Genomic DNA, 20,006 nt, shown 5'->3' with positions numbered 1-20,006 from the left:
TCAAAATTCTGACATAAAAACATAATACATAAAGACATCTGATTTGTATCACACTGACCACCAGATGGCAAGCTTTGTCACTGTATTCTTAATCCTAATCTTAAACTAATTCCACAGTCTAAATATGCCAATTTAAAGTCAGTTAAAAGCCACTCAGTTTGGGATCAATTGAATTTTTATTATACTAGATCATTTCTGATGAGATTAACTACACACAATCAATTTTTTTTTTTTACATTGTCCTACAAGCCACCTTAATGCTTCTGAAACAGATTACTTAATCTAGTTCTAACATCAGTAAAAGATTCTTCAAGTAACATCTAATATCAATAAAAGATTCTTCCAGTATGGTATTCACTTATTTTTCCAAAAACTACTTGTATATTTCCTAAATTTTATTGACTATATATAAATAATTCGAGTTAAGATAAATAATTGACTATTGACTAATATTTATTTAATTGTAACTGACCATTATTTATCTTAATTGTAATTGTTTATGTACAGGATTTCTTATAAACTTTGTTTTATTAATACTTTTATCTCAGGCAAGTACTAATCCTTGCCACTTTTATTCTGTAATATCGCATAATTTATAAATAATATGCAAAATATGCCAACTGTTTATCATATGAAAAGTTATTACTTTATTTCTCTAGTGTTTTTGTTTTCCAGGTCATACAGTCTCATGATAGCGGTTCAGAAATTCAGAGGCATAGAAATCATGACAAATACTCCCCTTTCGATACAGAAACTTCTATATAAAAGTTGGGGAAAATATAAACTTAAGTGAATTAAAATTCATGTTCTAAAGATAAAACTTCCTTCCCTTTCCTCCCAGGCATAGGGATATAGATATAGTTTAGATATAGATACTGTAAGTGAAAGTTGCTCAGTCGTGTCCAAGTCTGCAACCCCGTGGACTATACAGTCCATGGAATTCTCCAGGCCAGAATACTGGAGTGGGTAGCCATTGTCTTCTCCAGGGGATCTTGGAATTCCTAACCCAGGAATTGAACCAGGGTCTCCTGCATTGCAGGTGGATTCTTTACCAGCTGAGCCACAAGAGAATCCCATAGATGATTTAAATATAGTTATATAATTGGAGAATGGCACCCCACTCCAGTACTCTTGCCTGGAAAATCCCGTGGACGGAGGAGCCTGGTGGGCTGCAGTCCATGGGGTAGCTAAGAGTCGGACATGACTGACTTCACTTTCACTTTTCACTTTCATGCATTGGAGAAGGAAATGGCAGCCCGCTCCAGTCTTCTTTCCTGGAGAATCCCAGGAACAGGGGAGCCTGGTGGGCTGCCGTCTATGGGATCACACAGAGTTGGACATGACTGAAGCAACTTAGCAGCAGCAGCAGCAGCATATAATTGGAATAATTCTTTACAGTGATCTTTTTTATTTTGTGCTTCATGCAAAATATTGTATCAGTTATACAATGTGTGTGTATTCATTGCTCAGTCGTGTCCAACTCTAAGACTCCATGAACTGTAGCCTGCCAGGCTCCTCTGTCCGTGGGATTTCCCAGGCAAGAATGCTGGAGTGGGTTGCCATTTCCTTCTCCAGGAGAATCTTCCCAGCCCAAGGATCAAACCTTGGTCTCCTGCATTGCAAGCAGATTTTTTACCATCTGAGCCACCAGGGAAGCCCATTAATTGTACTGGTCCTCCCCTATTCCATCTCTTCACCCGTCAACCTTAAGTAAACATCATACCAAATCATGTTTTTTTAATATATATATATACACATACATACATATATATATATATATAATTTTTTGTGATTTCTGGTTTTTTAATTATTACCCTTACTTTTCATGTAAAGTTCTATCCTTGGCATATTCCAATGTCATTAAAATTTTTTTGAAAACATAATTTTAATGGTCATAAATAATTAACTTTTTGGTAATCCAGTTTATTTGGCCAAATTGTCCTCACCTTTTCACTAGTATAAGCTATGTTTTGGCAGAAATTTATAACTCTTGCTTGTGTCTCTGATTGCTTCATTAATATGGAGTCATAAAGTGGAATTACTGAATCAAAGGATATATGCACTAATGATGTTCTTGATATCTATTAGCAAATAGCTTTCCAGAAAGGCCAAATCATTTGGATTCTCTTAATACAATTACTGAAGCTTTTCATTAATTTTTGCTAATTAAATTAAAATACTCTAATGTTTTCTTGTTACCAATTTATCTTATGAATCTCTTTCCTTTTAAATTATTGATATTATATACATAATAAAGTATATCTAAAAATCATCATTATCCAACCTACTGTACTAATATTGGAGGATATATAGATGGATATATAGAGGAGATATATATATATATATATATATATATATATAATATAGATGTCAAGAATTAGATGCTGGAACAGAGAATAAATACTCTTTACCTAATTAGCCTAGGGTTCTCTAGCTTCTTATTTTGGGACTAGACTGGTATATATGGGACTAGACTTTGGAGAAGGCAATGGCACCCCACTCCAGTACTCTTGCCTGGAAAATCCCATAGACGGAGGAGCCTTGTAGGCTGTAGTCCATGGGGTCGCTAAGAGTCGGACACGACTGAGCGATTTCACCTACATTTTTCACTTTCATGCATTGGAGAGGGAAATGGCAACCCACTCCAGTGTTCTTTCCTGGAGAATCCCAGGGACGGGGGAGCCTGGTGGGCTGTCATCTCTGGGGTTGCACAGAGTTGGACATGACTGAAGCGACTTAGCAGCAGCAGACTTTAGCTAGTCCCATATATACTTTGTGCGTTACCATTCCTTGAGAAACTCAGAGCCTGACCTCACAAAGTTATTGTGAAGATATAATCACTTTCAAAGTGTGGTATTCCTAAAGGACTCATTGTGTTAATGAAAAGGTATATCAGTAGATAATACTTAAAATAATATTTGAAAATTCATGAACTCTTGATCTCTTTTTAATGCTGTTTATTTGAAAGGGTTCAGAGATCTTTTCATAAGAAGAGAGTACTATTTCCAACATTATGCTCTGTCTTCCTGCTCTTTTGTTTGCACTAACAAAAATCTAGCCAGATTTGATGCATTTTTCTCTGAAAGGTATGTTTTGCATCATTTCCAGTTAAATGTTTTAAGTCAGCAGAATATAGTGAATTATCATAAATGTTATTGTAAGTTCAAGCTGAAATGTTAGCAGCAGAATTGCTATAGGGTACGATTTAACTCATTTATTTTCTTTGTGTATTTGCTAATGTCTGTGGTACATATTCCTTAGACTGATGAGCTTACCATAGCTTCTAACTTGAATTAAAATATTATTTTGGTCTCTTTCTCTTTTTTAATTTTGTGGTCAATGCAACATTTAAACTAGAGGATCATTTGCTTAGTCATTTCACTTTTCGTATCAAGTAAACAATAATTTGGGAAAATAAATTATAATTGTTTACTTAGGATTCTTAGAGAGGAAACATGCATGTGTTTTGTTGAAAACTGTGGCATTCTGTGGATTGAGTAATAATTTATGTGATAGTCTTTTATTACTGATGTAGAGAAGAGCTGTATGAAAAGTGGCAGAGGCAATTGAATTTTCATGCCTACTTTAATAGTATTTATAAAAACTCTTTCACTTTCCTATAGTCTATATAATTTCTTTGAAATTTTGTCTACTTGGCTTTCCAGTGGCTGATGGATATATGATGGTTTCTTAGTTAACAAATCTTTAAACATCTAGTACCGTGGCAGAGTTCCTTTCCTGTTTGTTGGCATGTCACGCATTCTGATACCATGCATGTCCAACTCCTATGTATTGCAGTGTTTGGTAATTAAAGCTTGTGTCGAAGGAATGGTTGATACAAGGTAGCTATGTTTTTCAAATCCCAGATCACAAACTAATTCCAATGTGTCTGGAAAGTAAAATCTTATTTCCTGTGGTTACTCTAACTAAAAAAGGAATAAAAAATGCAGAGTGAAAAAAGATTTGTGGGATTCAGAAATGAGATAGTTTGAAAGATTCTGAGAGAAAGAAGGCATGAAAGAAAGGAATAATATACAGGATTTTGTAGTATGTAGAAGAAGGATAAAGGACTCTATTCTCAAAAAAGCAGAATTGTGAGATAAAATAATTATTCGGACCCAAATTATTTAATGGTCATGATGTGGCTCATTTGAATTCTACACGTACTTTAAGTGTCTGTCTGACAGACTTCTTAAGGCCTTTAGTACCAGTCCACCCTATGGAAATATGATCTTTTTCTGAGATCCTAGCATCTGTTTATGTCACTGACTTGACAACTCTTCACACATTTGCATTTCTGACTTGTTTTGCCACTAAAGTATTCTATTGTCAGTTAACATTTCATACCTTAAATCTCAATTTTGTAAGTAGAATATAAATCTGGAAGATAAGCACTCTGCCCTAATTCTTGTTAAACTCCACAGCCTTAGCCAAGCATCTTATATTATGGAAGATTCTCAATTTTCTAGTGATTGATTGAGTGTCCCTTGGACTGCAAGGAGATCCAACCAGTCCATCCTAAAGGAGATCAGTCCTGGTTGTTCATTGGAAGGACTGATGTTGAAGCTGAAACTCCAAAATTTTGGCCACCTGATGCAAAGAGTTGACTCATTTGAAAAACCCTGATGTTGGGAAAGATTGAAGGCAGGAGGAGAAGGGGACAACAGAGGATGAGATGGTTAGATGACATCACCGACTCAATGGACATGAGTTTGGGTAAACCCTGGGAGTTAGTGATGGACAGGGAGGCCTGGCATGCTGCAGTCCATGGGGTTGCAAAGAATCGGACACAACTGAGTGACTGAACTGAACTGACTGACTGAGTGTAATATATACCACTGTTCACCAAATAAACTAACTCACCCTATATTAAAAGCTAAAATAGCATTGAAAGAGCGTGCAGACTTGGGTGAAATTTAGAAGCTTTGAAACATGTAGTTCATGAGTAAGTTATTTGTTTTGGTCATATGATAATCCTGAGATGAAGGACTGGGGCTTGTGAGTCAAGATAGTATCAATATAAAGGGTGTGATAAATGGAAAGGGGGTACATGAATCAGATTATTTACATTTTAGAGATGGTGGTTCTAATGAGTACTGAACTGGAATTAATTCCAAAGTGTATCCCTTGAGCTGAAAGTGTGTTCAGTCGTAATTGCAGGACTTATGATAAATTGTCTTTGCCCCAAGACAGATTACAAAACTGGCACTGAGTCAAGAGAGAGTAATTGTAGGGGAATAGAAACCCGTCTGGACATCTGCTAGAAGGCACATTCTGCTGAAAGCTGAAGATAGGGTCAATTCTTGACTTGCTTTGTTGACAACTTCACCTCTCAGAAGGTTGAGGGAATAGTGGAGGTCCAGGTTGGGGGAGTATAAGTCCTGAGAGAGAGGGGAAATTGATTATATCATTTTAGAGTATATAAAAGTGAGGAAAAGGAACATAGGCACTAAGCATATATGCCAGATTTTAACAGAATAGATTACAAAATGTTTACAGAAAAGTTGTTTGATCACATGGCAGGAGATGCTAGAATAAAATTGACTATCCTAACAATTAATCATTCATTTGTTTATTCCTTGATTTAGTAAGTAAAAGCAATGATGTTAAGAAACTCTAAAGCAGCTGGTGAATTAAGACCAGACCTGCGCATCTTACTTTTTTGTTAGGTTAACTTGACTAATACATCTATGATATGCTGCAGATACAATGTATCAATGCGTCTTGACTTCAGCAAGGGATTTAACAATACCTGATATTCTCTTGAAATAAACAGAAAAGTGTAGTACTATAGTTATTATTGATGGTTTCTGAGGAGGGGGCAATAACTAGCACTCTCTTCTCCACTTATCTTCCAAATAAACATGAACTAAACAATTAAATGGTTGTTTCTAAACATAATGAACTCCAGAATTAGCATAGTTATCTGCTATAGATAATGCTAGAATAGAGCATAGTTTGCATGTAGGAATCATTCCAGATAAGTTGTGAGATGAATGATCAGAGTAGAATTGACAGGTTTTTTCCTAAGAATAAGAGAGGCAGACCTGAGTTGAACAATCGCAATTCATCAATACAATAATCACTCCTCCTCCTATTGTCAATTATGGCATTGATTATACACCCTGAGGAAATAGATCAACAATTTTTCCAGATAACTCTATTCTCAGCTTCAGGACGGAGGGCACCAAAGCCAATCACGGCTTCTCTGGATAGTCTCTTGGTAGCTGTGTGTGTGTGTGTGTGTGTGTGTGTGTGTGTTAGTTACTCATTCATGTCCGACTCTGTGACCCCATGGACTGTAGCCCACCGAGCTCCTCTGTCCATGGAATTCTCCAGGCAAGAATACTGGAATGGTTAGCCATTTCCTTCTCAAGGGGATCTTCCCAACCCAGGAATCCACCCTGGATCTCCTGCACTGCAAGCAGATTCTTTACCATCTGGGCTACCAGGGAAGCCCTGGTACCTATAGCAGTCAGTTTTTATTTTATATTCAGAAAGCCCTGAAATGGATTAGAACAGTACATATATCAAATCAACTTCAATGACACTCTTTACCTAAAGCTGGGACTTTATCTGCAATCTATCCCCCATCTCCAGTTCAGTTCAGTTCAGTCGCTCAGCATGTCCAACTCTTTGTGACCCTGTGAACTGCAGTACACCAGGCCTTCCTGTCCATCACCAATTCCTGGAGTTTACCCAAACTCATGTCCATTGAGTCGGTGATGCCATCTAACCATCTCATGTCGTCCCCTTCTCCTCCTGCCCTCAATCTTTCCCAGCATTAGGGTCTTTTCAAATGAGTCAGTTCTTCACATCAGGTGGCCAAAGTATTGGAGTTCCAGCTTCAACATCAGTCCTTCCAATGAACACCCAGGGCTGATCTCCTTTAGGATGGACTGGTTGGATCTCCTTGCAGTCCAAGGGACTCTCAAGAGTCTTCTCCAACACCACAGTTGAAAAGCATCAATTCTTCGGCACTCAGCTTTCGTTATAGTCCAACTCTCACATCCATACATGACCACTGGATAAACCATAGCTTGACTAGACGGACCTTTGTTGGCAAAGTAATGTCTCTTCTTTTTAATATGCTGTCTAGGTTGATCATAACTTTCTTTCCAAGGAGTGCACATCTTTTGATTTCATGGCTTCAGTCACCATCTGCAGTGATTTTGGAGCCCAGAAAAATAAAGTTAGCCACTGTTTCCCCATCTGTTTGCCATGAATTGATGGGACCGGATGCCATGATCTTAGTATTCTGAATGTTGAGCTTTAAGCCAACTTTTTCACTCTCCTCTTTCACTTTCATCAAGAGGCTCTTTAGTTCTTCTTCACTTTCTGCCATAAGGGTGGTGTCATCTGCATATCTACAGTCCATAGAGTGGCACAAAGTTGGACACGACTGAAGCAACTTATAACTCACCAACAAGGCAACTCACTGTCTTACTGTTCTCTTTGCCGTCAAATGCTATTGACCTGGTCATGGGAATAGAATAGGGCTTGACAGCTGTTAGTCATGTTAGTTGGAAGTTGAAAGGATCAAAGAAAATTCTGCACTCAAGGAAAAATACGTTAAAACAATAGTAACAATAAAATATGAAAACTTAAATATAATATGAAGTTTTGAATTTAGCTTAAAAAATTTACTTATAGAAGTGTTAAGTACGGAACACTTGCTTTGATCAGAGTTCATGTGAGAAAGACCTGAAATCGTTGATTGGTTCCAACAATAGCATGTTTCTAAACATAACAGGAAGCTATTTTTAAAGAAATAGAAAAAAGGTATGTTAATTTAGAAGATTTAAGAGGGAAATTTCTACCATATTCCACAGTAATCAGATCACATCTAGAATATTGTGTTTACTTTACATTTTAAGAAGGTCACTGAAAAACCAAATGCTGAAAACCATATTATAGAAAGTTTTGTCTTCCTTAGGAGACTGAGTAAGCTCCTTGAGGATAAGACTGTGTTTCGTATTGCTTAAACATGAGAACCTGACCCTCTTCCCTGAACTTTGGTATATTCCATAAATGTCTGTTGCAAAATAATGAATGAAAAATTTGAATATAAGAATTGTTTATTTGAATATATTAGAAAAGTTTCAAACACATAACAAATTTAAAGCAGTTTTAGTGATATTAGAAGTATCCTATTTAATTTTAATGGTTCACAAATGTCCCCAAAATAATGAACTTTCTAACAATGTTATAAACCTTTGGGGGAAAATACCATCTTAATAAAAAGTGGTTCTTCTGCTAGATATATTCAAGGATACTAGACAACCATCTGTCAGAAAAGTAATAGTACTTTTGATCCCACTTTAAAGGGAAATTTGGACCAGGTAACATTTAGGATTCCTTCCAGCTCTGATAATGAGTTATTTCAATGAATCTGTTATGATCATTGATTGTCTGATTTTTGTGATTCTGATTTTTGTGGTTTAACACACCATTCCAAGTGCGTAGGAAAGCCAATTTATACCAGTCATGAGTCATCTATGCTGCATCAAACTGCCCTTTACATTTTAAAAATCCAAATGATTAAAATTAGCTTTTTAAAATAGTTCTATCATACCTACTTTCAGAAAAGATTGAAAACAAATAATACTGCATATTACTCTGTCACAGTGATTCGTCTGAGCATCATAAGTACCTTCCAATGGAGAATTAAATACATTATAGTAAGTAGGTGTCTTATTTTACAACAAAATATTTTACAAAAGAACAATTTTTAGAGTTTCTCAATAATGAACTGAAAATGACTCCATTAGCTAATAGCAAAATAATCACATTTTCCTTAAAGGAAAAAATATTTTTAAAACATTGTTTAAGAGGAAAATGCCAGTGTTTGAATAATTTATATTTTCAGGAAGATTTTAAGTACCTCTTGAAAAACTTCAAAATTATTGTCACAAACTAAAATGTTCAATATGGACTACTTATACACTAAATGTAAAAGCTAACCGGATTATGTAGCATTTAGAATTTCTTAACCTAGAAGCGAGCATGTTGTGGTTCAGAATTGAAACTTGAGCTTTGTATTGATTCCCAGAATCAGGGAGGAAAAAAAAACATCTTTCTTTCGTAAATTAATTCTTAAGGGGGGAATAAAGCTACTGAAGGGTTGATCTGAGTTTTATTGTAACAAGAGCCTCTAGTCATAAATGACTGGCACACAAGCAAGAGTCGATGTGTCATTTCTATTGTAATCAGCTGCTTTTAGATTTCCAGGCGTCAAGGTTGACTAGATCATGCTGAGTGCCGCGTGGCTGTCAAAGTCATTCCTTTGCTCCTTCTTGAGAGCAGCACAACTATTTTCTCCTCTTGCAACTTAGGCCTCTAACTTGGGGAAGTAATATATTCTACAGTGGGGCTATAGGGGTATTCTTTGTGGGTAAAAAATTTTTTCCAAGTGCAGGTTTCAAAATTTGAAATTATTTAGCTTCTCATTGTTGCTCTTTGAGGAGTAATATGTGTTAAACATCCATTCTAGTGATCTAGCTTTTAAATGACCTTTTCAGTACTCATCCTTTGTTCATTTTGATTTGCTCAGATAAATTACAACCACCTGGCCTTTTGTATTAAAGAAGGTTACATACAAAATTGACCTTTCGATTCTTACTGGGAGAGCTAGGTTCATTGTATTTGAGATTAACTGCTGTTGCTATTTTCTGGTTATGTCTTGAATAACTTTATTTGAGGAGGGTAAAGCCTATTTCTTTTGCCTGTTTGTTCCAAACTACTTCTAACACCAGAAGAATGGGCTGTCTGTGCAATACAAAAGGAAATTATGTTTAAAAAAAATAATCTGATTTTTTTGAATCCTATGATGCCTGATGATATGTATATGTTATTTCAATTTCTCTTAACCTTGATAAAACCAAAATTATCCTTTGACCATCTGCTCTTTGCCCCCTTGCTTAATAAAACTCAAACTTCTTTCTTTTTGTTGAACACTTCAAGCTCATACTTAAAGCCTGAGGAACTCTAGAACTTTGTATTTGCTCTTACCTCTGCCTGAAAAGTTCTTTTTGGCTTTATTTGTTCCTGTTCCACTCATGTAATATTGCACTTGTTCCTCTGCATTTTGTGGTCTCTAGTTAGGGTGAGCTCTATGGCTATGGAAATATTTTATGTCTGGCCTGAGACATTGAAAAGTCCATGCAGGATTCACTAGTCTCTTTTCTGCCTTTACACTTAAGGAATCCCTGGGTTGAAATGATAAGAGTCTTAGGACTGGAGCATCCGTATTGCTAAGTTACCAGATGTGAAGTTACCTGGAGTTATAGAAAGTTTATGTGAGCCAGAAATACACTTTTTTTGTGTTAAACGGAGTTTTGAGAATGCACACCTACTCTGACTGAGTATTCAAGGTTTCAGGTCAAATGTGATTTCCGCAGAGACCTTCTGTAATCCTCCTGGTCTGAAGCACCTTCTCTCTCCACTGTCTTTCTCCCAACCCTTATGTATTTTCTGTAGCGGCTTTTTTCTTTAATATTTTCATTATTTGTTTATATATGTATATGTTGAACAAATAAGACTTTTATCTGCTGTAAACTATGCTTTTAAGTGTCCAGAGTAATCTTCAAAATTGTCAATAAGCATTTCATTTTTTGACTTTTTGTTTTAATTGTCAAAAAGTACAAACAGAACAAAATACTGCCTTACAAAACTCTGTTAAATTTTCTATTGCTCATTAGAAAAGATGGTCTTGTATCAAGTAGTACCTGAGTAATTGGCTCTTCTAGATGAATCCATTCTGCATTATTTCTTTCATCTGGACATGAGATCATCTTTGGCAAAGTCAAAATCAGTGATGCCATCTCTGTCAATGTAGAATTAAGAATCCATATTTTAATTTTACACTTGTCCAAAGTAACCTTCAAAAATGTTTGCAGTAGTTTTACATGTCTTCAGGTTTTAGCTCACTAAGAAACAGATAAGATTCTGTTGCTTTCAAACCCAGGCTACTTGAATAATTCTTCCACATCACAAGGTTCCCCCATTTGTCACCTTCCATTCTCCCAGTAGATGATCTAGAGGGATCCCTGATATTTTTTTGCATGCTTACTTGCTCAGTTGTGTCCAACTCTTTGCAACCCCATGGACTGTAGCCCACCGGGTTCCTCTGTCCATGAGATTTCCCAGGCAGGAATACTGGAGTGGGTAGCCATTCCCTTCTGGGGGGATCTTCACAACCCAGGGATTGAATCAGAGTCTCCTGCATTGCAGGTGGATTCTTTACCCTCTGAGCCACCAGGGAAACCAGTGTTCTTTTAGTAGCATGGAAATGCTGGCTACATAGAAACAAAAGACTCACCTCATATATCTGTTCCTAGAAAAGTGTCTGGAACACAGAGCTCAGTAAAACCTATTCACCGAGTGAATGATCACAGCCAAATGTAGTCACCAAGTAAATCAAGAACTTCCTATCAAATTGTTCTAAGACTAGGCATTTATTTATTTATTTATTTAGGTGGAGAGAGGGAAGGGAAGGAATGAAAACTCTGCCTAGAATCTAAATCTAAATTCTTCAAGATTCACCCTTTGGAACACCAAATAAAGAAGAATTTCAGCATCTGCTTCTGTTCCTTAGGAAATTCCTTGACAACACAGTAACAGTTGACTGAGAATTGTTTTCCTTTTAAAAAATATTGATTTGTTTTATTTTTTGGATGTGTCAGGACTTAGTTGTGGTTCATGGGCTCCAGAGAGTACAGGCTCAATTGTTGTGGTGTATGCACTTAGTTGCCCGTGGCATGGGGGATCTTAGTTCCCCAATCAGGGATCGAATCTGCATCCCTTGCACTGGAAGGCAGATTCTTAACCACTGGACCACCACGGAAGTCCCTGAGAATTGTTTTCTTATTGCTACTGCGTGAAGAGATGGACCACGTGATGTAACAGCCATGCTTGTTTTCTCATCAGTGAATTATACAAGACATGTTGCCATGTGTAAGATAAGAGCAAGTATACACAAGTATATCATCTGCATAATCAAAATTTTGCATGGAATATCAACTGTTTACTGTTACTAAGTTACAGATGATTTTCTTTTGAAAAAGTGTTCACAAGATGGACTTCTCCATTAGTGTAGTCAACAGACACACAGTTGATGAAAACCAGCAATTGACAGAGCTGGAACATGTATCAATATTGCATTTAGACTAGAGAGAAATGATGAACCTACTCGTTCTTTGCTAATTTTCCTAAAAATATTAAGAGAATTGTTGGCAAATGCTAGCAGTTTCTGGAGTAGATGTGGGAATTTGGTAGGGATGGTGGGGCTAGTGAGTTTTACTTTCTTTGTTTGCTATACATCACAAACCAGCTTGATCTCTCTAAACAAAGGGTTTGACCAGGGTCTATCCAATGATATGAAGCTTAACTTATTTGATAAGCAACCTTGTAGGGTGCTGGAAATTACAGCTTTTGTATTAAGAAATGTTCCATCCTTTTAATATTAAACCTACTTTCCATGAGGACTTATAGTGATTGACATGTACAGACAGTTGTCGGATGTTCTTTCCATTTTCTTGGCTTCAAACTTCAGTTGGGAAGAATTGTGCCATCTAAGAAGTATGGTTTTGGTTTCGATGATGTTTAATTAATAATGCATAACCATAAATATATGAGGATAAGGAAGATCTGTCATGCTCTCTTTCTTTTGTCATTTCCTAAATTAACCTAAACAAAGCCAGCTCAGACTTAAAATGCCCATACTCACAAAAGTTGAATGTCTTTTTCTGTAATTCCTGTCGGTAGAAAGCTTACTCTTTGTGACCCCATGGACTATAGCGTGCCAGGCTCCTCTGTCCATGGAATTCTCCAGGGAAGAATACTGGAGTAGGTAGCCAGCTCTTCCCTTCTCCAGGGGATCTCCCCACCCAGGGACTGAACCTAGGTCTCCTGCATTGCAGGTGGATTCTTTACCATCTGAACGACCAGGGAAGCCCTTTAAGACCTTATTGCATGCAAATGATGGTGATGCTATCAGCCTCATAGTTTGTGCCTCTCTCTTCTTGATAATATTGAAAACTTTTAGAGTTCCATGAGATATATTTCACATGGAAGTTATGATATCATAAAATGGGTACGAATAAATGATACCTTTAGAGTCAAGATAATTCACTACAGAGTATAGGTCACATTGCACATACAACTGTGTAAACCCCAAAGCTTGGAAACACTGAGCTAAACAAAGGGAAGAAATAAAAGGAAACTTTAGAAACACATGTTTGAACTTCAAACCCATTCTGCACTTAAGAAGTTCTTATTTAGCAAATAGGGATGTGTAGGGAATTTTAAAGTTGTCTTGCTTGCTTTTATAATTTACTCCATTCTGTTTTAAGCGTGAATATATATTGATAGATTTGTTTATTAAAAGAATTTAAGAAAACAGTGGAGTTACATTTTGATTCTAAAAGAGGGCCAATTAGTTTCTAAAGACAGTAGTAAGTTAAATTATTGAATCTACTGAAATTGGAAAAAAAATTAATAAAAGTGTCATCTTTTAGTGCTAGATTCGTAGATTCATAGATTTTTCTAGTGCTCATCTATTTACCCGTTATAGGTCTATATAGTCTGTAGGTTAAAAAATCTCTGGACCAGAGGATCTATAGGTCCCTTTTAAGTCTAAACTCTGTGATGACTGTCTTTTATTCATATCAGTGATATGTTCAATGTTATTCAGATGACAACAAAGACATTCATTTGCAGGCATTAATCTTTATCTTGACATTTTATTTTGTTTTAAGGGCTTCCCTGTTAACTCAGACAGTAAAGAATCTGCCTGCCATGCAGAAGACCCAGGTTCAAACCCTGGGTCAGGAAGATCCCCTGGAGAAGGGAATGGCAACCCACTCCAGTATTCTTGCCTGGAGAATTCCATGGACAGACCATGGAGCTGCAAAGAGTCAGACACAACTGAGCAACTAACACTTTGAAATTTTATATAAGAGTTTTAGTTTTGAGTTTCAGTTACTTTGAATTATATATATAATTTTAGGAATATTCACACATACACTTTCACACATACATTGACATGAGTATGTTTTATACTGATATAATCTCTTGGCATTTTAGAGAAAATATTGAACTTTGTATTTTGGAAAATTTAGAAAAATTTCCATTTCTACTCTCTTCTTCTCTCTGGTAGTAGGCTTGATGACAGTAAAGGTCGGTTTTGTTTCTGACATATTACTGCTTAAACAACAAACCTGCATACCTGAACAATCTACCTTGAATGTCTGCTGTGACCATTTGACAGTTAAGGACATTTTACTTTAAAATAATGAAGAAAAACTGAGTAAACTTGTAGCTTGCAGATTTAGTTATAAAAATGATAGAATTATCATGCTTTCCTAATTCATTGATGCACTATCCTTCCACTAAAAAAAATGATCTTTTGCTTATTATACTTTGTGTTGTGTCTGTGTTAATAATAGAAATACTTTTTCATGAAATGTTGCTTTACATATAATTCAAGCTCCTTGTTCATTTTAGTATGTAAGCTCAAAAATAATGACTAAAGAATTTTGATTGATCCTTTTATACCTTTCTAAATCTAAATAATTTCTATTAAAATATGAATGCATTGTGATGACTTTATGGCAGTTTTCCTTATAATATTTATAGCATGGTAATAAAGTGAATGAAGACAGATAAGAAGCCTAGTGGTGATTTGTTGGATCCACAGAATTGACCCATTTTTAAAAAATGAATATCCCCTTACTTTTGAGCATAAGGCATACATTGTAGAATATCAGAACAGTGTGATTGTGTTAGTTGCTCAGTCGTGTCTGACTCTTTACAATTCCATGGACTGTAGCCCACCAAGCTCCTCTGTCCGTAGAATTTTCCAGGCAAGGATACTGGAGTGGATTGCAATTCCCGTCTCCAAGGGATCTTCCCAACCAGGAATCAGACCCAGGTCTTCCTGCATTGCAGGCAGATTCTTGACTGACTGAGCCACCGGAAAGCAGAATATCAGAGGACATATACTTTTAAAAGCTTCTTCATAATTCAGTTCAGTCATTCAGTCATGTCTGACTCTTTGTGACCCCATGAACCACAGCACACCAAGCCTCCCCTGTCCATCACCAACTCCCAGAGTCTACCCAAACTCATGTCCATTGAGTCGGTGATGCCATCCAACCATCTCATCCTCTATCGTTCCCTTCTCCTCCTACCCTCAATCTTTGCCAGCATCAGGGTCTTTTCCAATGATTAAAATCAGTTTAATAAAAACTTGCCTTCAGTCACATTCAGGTGATACAGATTTTTATACTTTAAGTCACTCATTCATTGTCTAGTCATCAAATACTATTGACTACAAACTAAGTGCTGAGCAAAATAAAAAACAGAAATAAATTTTTGCCTTAAAGATTTCAGGAAAGCATGAAGGTTTGAGGAGATAGTGCCACACTAATATCATAAATAACTTGTAGATAAGATGATAACTTCACGCCTGGGATGGAGTGGAAGGGTATTTGGAGGTATGGGGGGAGGCTAGATGGAATCTGAACATAGGAGGCAGGCGACAGGAAGACAACTGGAAGCGAGTTGGTTACTGTTTTGATTTTTTTTTAGTGTGTGTGTTTTTAAAGATTATTATCCTAAATCCATTAGAGTTTTAGCTTTAGGGGTGATTGGAAAAGTCATTAATATGAACTTTGGGGACTAATATGATATTTGTAGTAGTATTAGCGTGTGGAAGCATTTCATATATACATTTGATAGAATCAATGACTGTTCTCAGTTTCCATCTGTAAGCATGGATTTTCATATTGTTTTTAATTTCATGGTTTGTTTTGTAAGAGACTTTGAATAATAAAACAACAATCATACATAACGAACATGATAGTAAGAACATCCATAATTTTAAAATGTCCTTCACCACAGTGGTTACAGCAACATGATTATAATCTATTGCATTATGATCAGTTTGTTCTTTTGGCCTTTTCTTTCTGCTGAATAATTGGCAACTGCAGATTAGTTATAAAATAGATCATCTGTTATATGGTTTCTTATCTATATGCAAAATGTCAAACTTCATTTTATATAAAAATCACAACCAACAAATAATTTTTGAAAGTTCTTACGGAAGTACTCTATATTTCCTCACAATTTTTAGGTTGAGTTTTTATCATTTAGTCACAAATGGCAGGAAGCGGTTCCAAATTAAATTCATTTTTACCACAATCATGACATTTTCCAACTGTCTCGTAAATTTGCAACATTTGTTAAAAGGGAGACTAATAGAGCAAAATGTGTCTCTAGTGCCCAAGAAAATGGGCTTGTGGTAATTAGAGTGCCATCTTTAAAGACAAAGTTACGGCTTGAAATTTTAACATAATAATTGTACCAATGAACTGTTACTGAGTTCTCACAATGTGCCAGATTCTGTGTGGAGCAGTGCAAATGCTTTTAGTATTAGCAAAACTTCTAATAGCATTCCTCTTCCCGTTTAATAGAGAATAAGCCTTAGAAAGGTCTATGTAATTTGATGATGGTGCAGTAGGTAATGGGTGGAGAAACTGGGAATCAAAACAAGTTCTCTAAGGGCTAGTTGTAGGTGTAGACACTATTGATAGCCCAATTTTGCTATGAGAAAATATGAGGCTTATAGAGGTCTAAATAATTCAGAGAGGTATAAATAGTACCTTAAACGGCTACTAAGTGGAAAACCAGGTATTCAAACACAGATTTTTTTAACTCTAAAGTCTAACTAAATTGCCTGTCAGTATCATCATTAAATTTCCAGGAAATTTGAGTTGTAAGCATAAAATGTGAATTGTTTATGTCTCTTTTATTCTGACACAGAAGGGGCAAAATTCAAGAAGTAATGCACATAGATGTTAACTGGCAAAAGAAAGGACGATTGTTAAGGACTCAGCCGAGAGCCAGGAATTTAGTAGCATGACAAATCTCACTTTGTTCCATGTTATTATTTTAGGGTCATCCTATCAAAGCAAGAGTGTTTTAGGATAAAACTTTTTACTCCAAGTTTCCCGGGTCAGAACCATTTCATTAGGTTCCCCAAAGTCAGAAACTTGGTACACTGGCCAAAGTCCTCGAACTAGTCCTCTGTTACGTGACCCCGAGTGAATTAATTTGGCGAATTCCCTGTTTGTAACCTCTGCTGTACACTGTCTTGTGCTCTCATTATTTTTATTTCACCGTATCTTGTTTTACGAACTTCAGTGTTACGGTCCTGGGCAAGAACAGTGTCTTTCCTCTTTGCAAAGAGTACTGTAGTAACATTCAGTTCTTAAAAACTGATGAAAACTCAATGCTCAGAAGACAAACTGGAATCTTTTAAAGTGCCTTTTTGTCCTATTGGTAAACTTTGTAAAATGAATAAAACTATCAATCACTGATTTTTCTTTATTATGAGTGTAGGAGGTGGTCAAAATAATACATTTTTTTCAGAGAAATCTAGTCTTTGTTAAAGATAGTGAATTTAGAATAATCATAGATTTACATTACAATCTGTGGGACTGAGTTCTCATTAATTATATTTTGTAGAGCTTTTACTTTTAGGTGTAGCAAAAAGGCAAGGTGAAGAAACAAATTGTTGTTTTTTTTTAAAGAATCAGTTATAGGAGATGCCATTTATAAGCTAAGGGAAACTAGTAAAAATGGAGAAACTTTAATACAAATGTTAGAAAATTGCCTTAATCCAAACTAGAATTTATAGTTTTCTCAAGGGAATTATTATATTAACTGTAACAGAGGCAGTTTGTGTATTCCTGTGTGTGTATCTGTGTGTGCATTTATGTTTTATCAGATAAAAAGAACATGGTGTCTTCTACACTTAGCATCCACTGGTATTTGGAGTAACATTATGTTTGCATTTTGCATAGACACAGTATTCAGATCAATTGGCCACTCCTATCGAAAGAGACACAAATAAGATTCTCTTGGCCAGCAGCTGTATTTTTAATAGTGCAAGTCTGAGTTTATACTAAAGTGAATAATTTGGGTGATTTAGATCACATTTGCTTTTTACTCTGAATATGTTTTTAATATGTCTTCATTATGTATCTTCTTCTAAAAATACATACAATTTAAGACCTTGAACTCTAGCTAGGTAATAGTTGCATTATTTCTGTCCCATATTCGCAAGCGGATGTTCTCTCTTCAATAAGAAAAGCAAGCCCTTAGATTATGTTTGAGATGCTCATTACATGAACACTGTCACTGCGGTGTCACAAGTGTTAAAATAAAAATGTTAAAAATAAAGAGCCATCAGGTGTTGGCTTTTGTTCCTTCACCATGAGAAAGGGAACTTTATGAATGATGCATCACAGTGCTCCGTACATTTACATTCAAAGACCAGTTGTTAATGTTTTAAGTTACTGCCAGTGAATCTTTAGAAATCACTGTGAATAATGAAGCCATTCATTGTGTTCAAGGATTTTGTCTTCAGCGATAGGATTTTCTTCTCATTTGAAAGAGTGTTTAATTGCATTGCTCATCTACTTTTAATATTTAATAATAATTTTATTAGCTGTGTTGAATGAGGAGGGCAAGATTCGCAATATCTAGTACTGGTCATCAATTTTTTCTTATCATGACTTAATGAATATTATAATTACAAGGGGAGGCAGAAATATAAATTAGCTGGGTACTTGGTTGGGACTTGCTGGTTTATTGGTTTTTGTTTGGGCAAAGCCGAGAAGAGACGCAAAGAGAAGAAACAAATATCTGAAGAGTGTTTTAGAAGCCCTGGCACACGTTTTTGCAACCTACTAATCATTTAAATAATAAACACCATGGCTTTGAATAAAGTTAAAAACACTGACAATAAAAATCCCTGCTGGTGCTATAGCAATTGACAAGGGGGATCTTGATGACTTACAAGACTGGGGTCTTGGTGGGTGTATGTTCCTTTAATCTCTATTAATGCATTTTGACAACTTTTCATTCTCTTTTCTCAATCATTTGTACTGCTGTTTGCTTTCAGCTAAGACACAGGCATGAGTTATTTTGAGTGGAAAGACTTGGCATGCCTGTCATCATAATAGCAGTTTTTCCTTAAGTAGTACCTCTCACCTGAAGTTTTCAAAGTGCTTTTCACTTGGCCTATGAGGTGGCGGTCAGGAGGCACCATACATTTCAACCCTATAAGGAAATATAACCCAGGCCATGAGGAGAAAATAATTTTCATTTTTATTGATCTAGATATGAATATGTGTATTACCTCTAAATTTTAGATGCCATTTTTTTTCCAAACAGGACTAGATATTGTTGAATTTAACGTGTCCTAAAACCTGTCTTAAAACGAGTGCTTTTTAACCCCCTCCAGCAACTGCTCCGAGAACGACAGCAGATGGCCAGCCGTCCCTTTGCGTCTGTTGATGTAGCCCTGGAAGTGGGAGCTGAACACACAGACTTTCTGCGAGGGTCATTAGAGGTAGGAACAGTGGTGGTGAGAGGGGACTGCTGTGATTTGCATATTTATATTACTTCTCTAATCTGCATCTGCTTGTGAAGCCAAACAGAGTCTGATTATCTAGAGTTGACAAGATTCAGCTACATATGTTATGCCATTTTCAAGGCACATAGTTTTAATAGTATGACATGAGCTGTAACAAAAGCCACTGGAGAGTCTATTAGTCTAGGCAAGAGTGACAGACTGCTCACCTGGCACCCTTTCCCTGTCAGATAGGAACTGAAGGAATTTAAGATACAGGTACGATGAAGGAAACAACGCATCTGTATTTAGTCCTAGGAGTGCCCAACACCCCTCAGTTAACAGGTCACATCTATCTTTATTAACAAAGTTGACTATAAAAGGTGGGTGGAGATGAGTTGCATTTTAATTACATAGTTTCACTTTTTGAATGTTGAAGGTTGTAGAATATAGTGACTATTTTTATTTTATGGCTGTATTAGTACAGTATCATATTGCAAATGGGGAGATGGAGTATGGTGAAAGAGAAATGATTATGTGCGAGTAAATGTGGTTTTCAGATCTTGAAATAGTGCATGACATGGTT

The 20,006-nt window shown here is 36.1% G+C and overlaps 1 protein-coding gene across 5 annotated transcripts in view; it reads left to right on the top strand.

Moving 5' to 3' along the window:
* ATRNL1 (attractin like 1) overlaps positions 1-20,006 on the top strand; it is an 805,870-nt gene that overhangs the window by 500,108 nt on the left and 285,756 nt on the right. For all 5 annotated transcript variants that reach the window (XM_027529449.1, XM_027529446.1, XM_027529448.1 and 2 more), the window contains one exon: positions 19,313-19,420. In XM_027529449.1, coding sequence (XP_027385250.1) covers positions 19,313-19,420 — 108 coding nt within the window. The remainder of the gene's footprint in view (positions 1-19,312; positions 19,421-20,006) is intronic.

This window comes from Bos indicus x Bos taurus, chromosome 26, assembly GCF_003369695.1.
Source record: "Bos indicus x Bos taurus breed Angus x Brahman F1 hybrid chromosome 26, Bos_hybrid_MaternalHap_v2.0, whole genome shotgun sequence".
NCBI lineage: Eukaryota > Metazoa > Chordata > Mammalia > Artiodactyla > Bovidae > Bos > Bos indicus x Bos taurus.
This window is presented reverse-complemented; position numbering and strand designations above follow the sequence as displayed.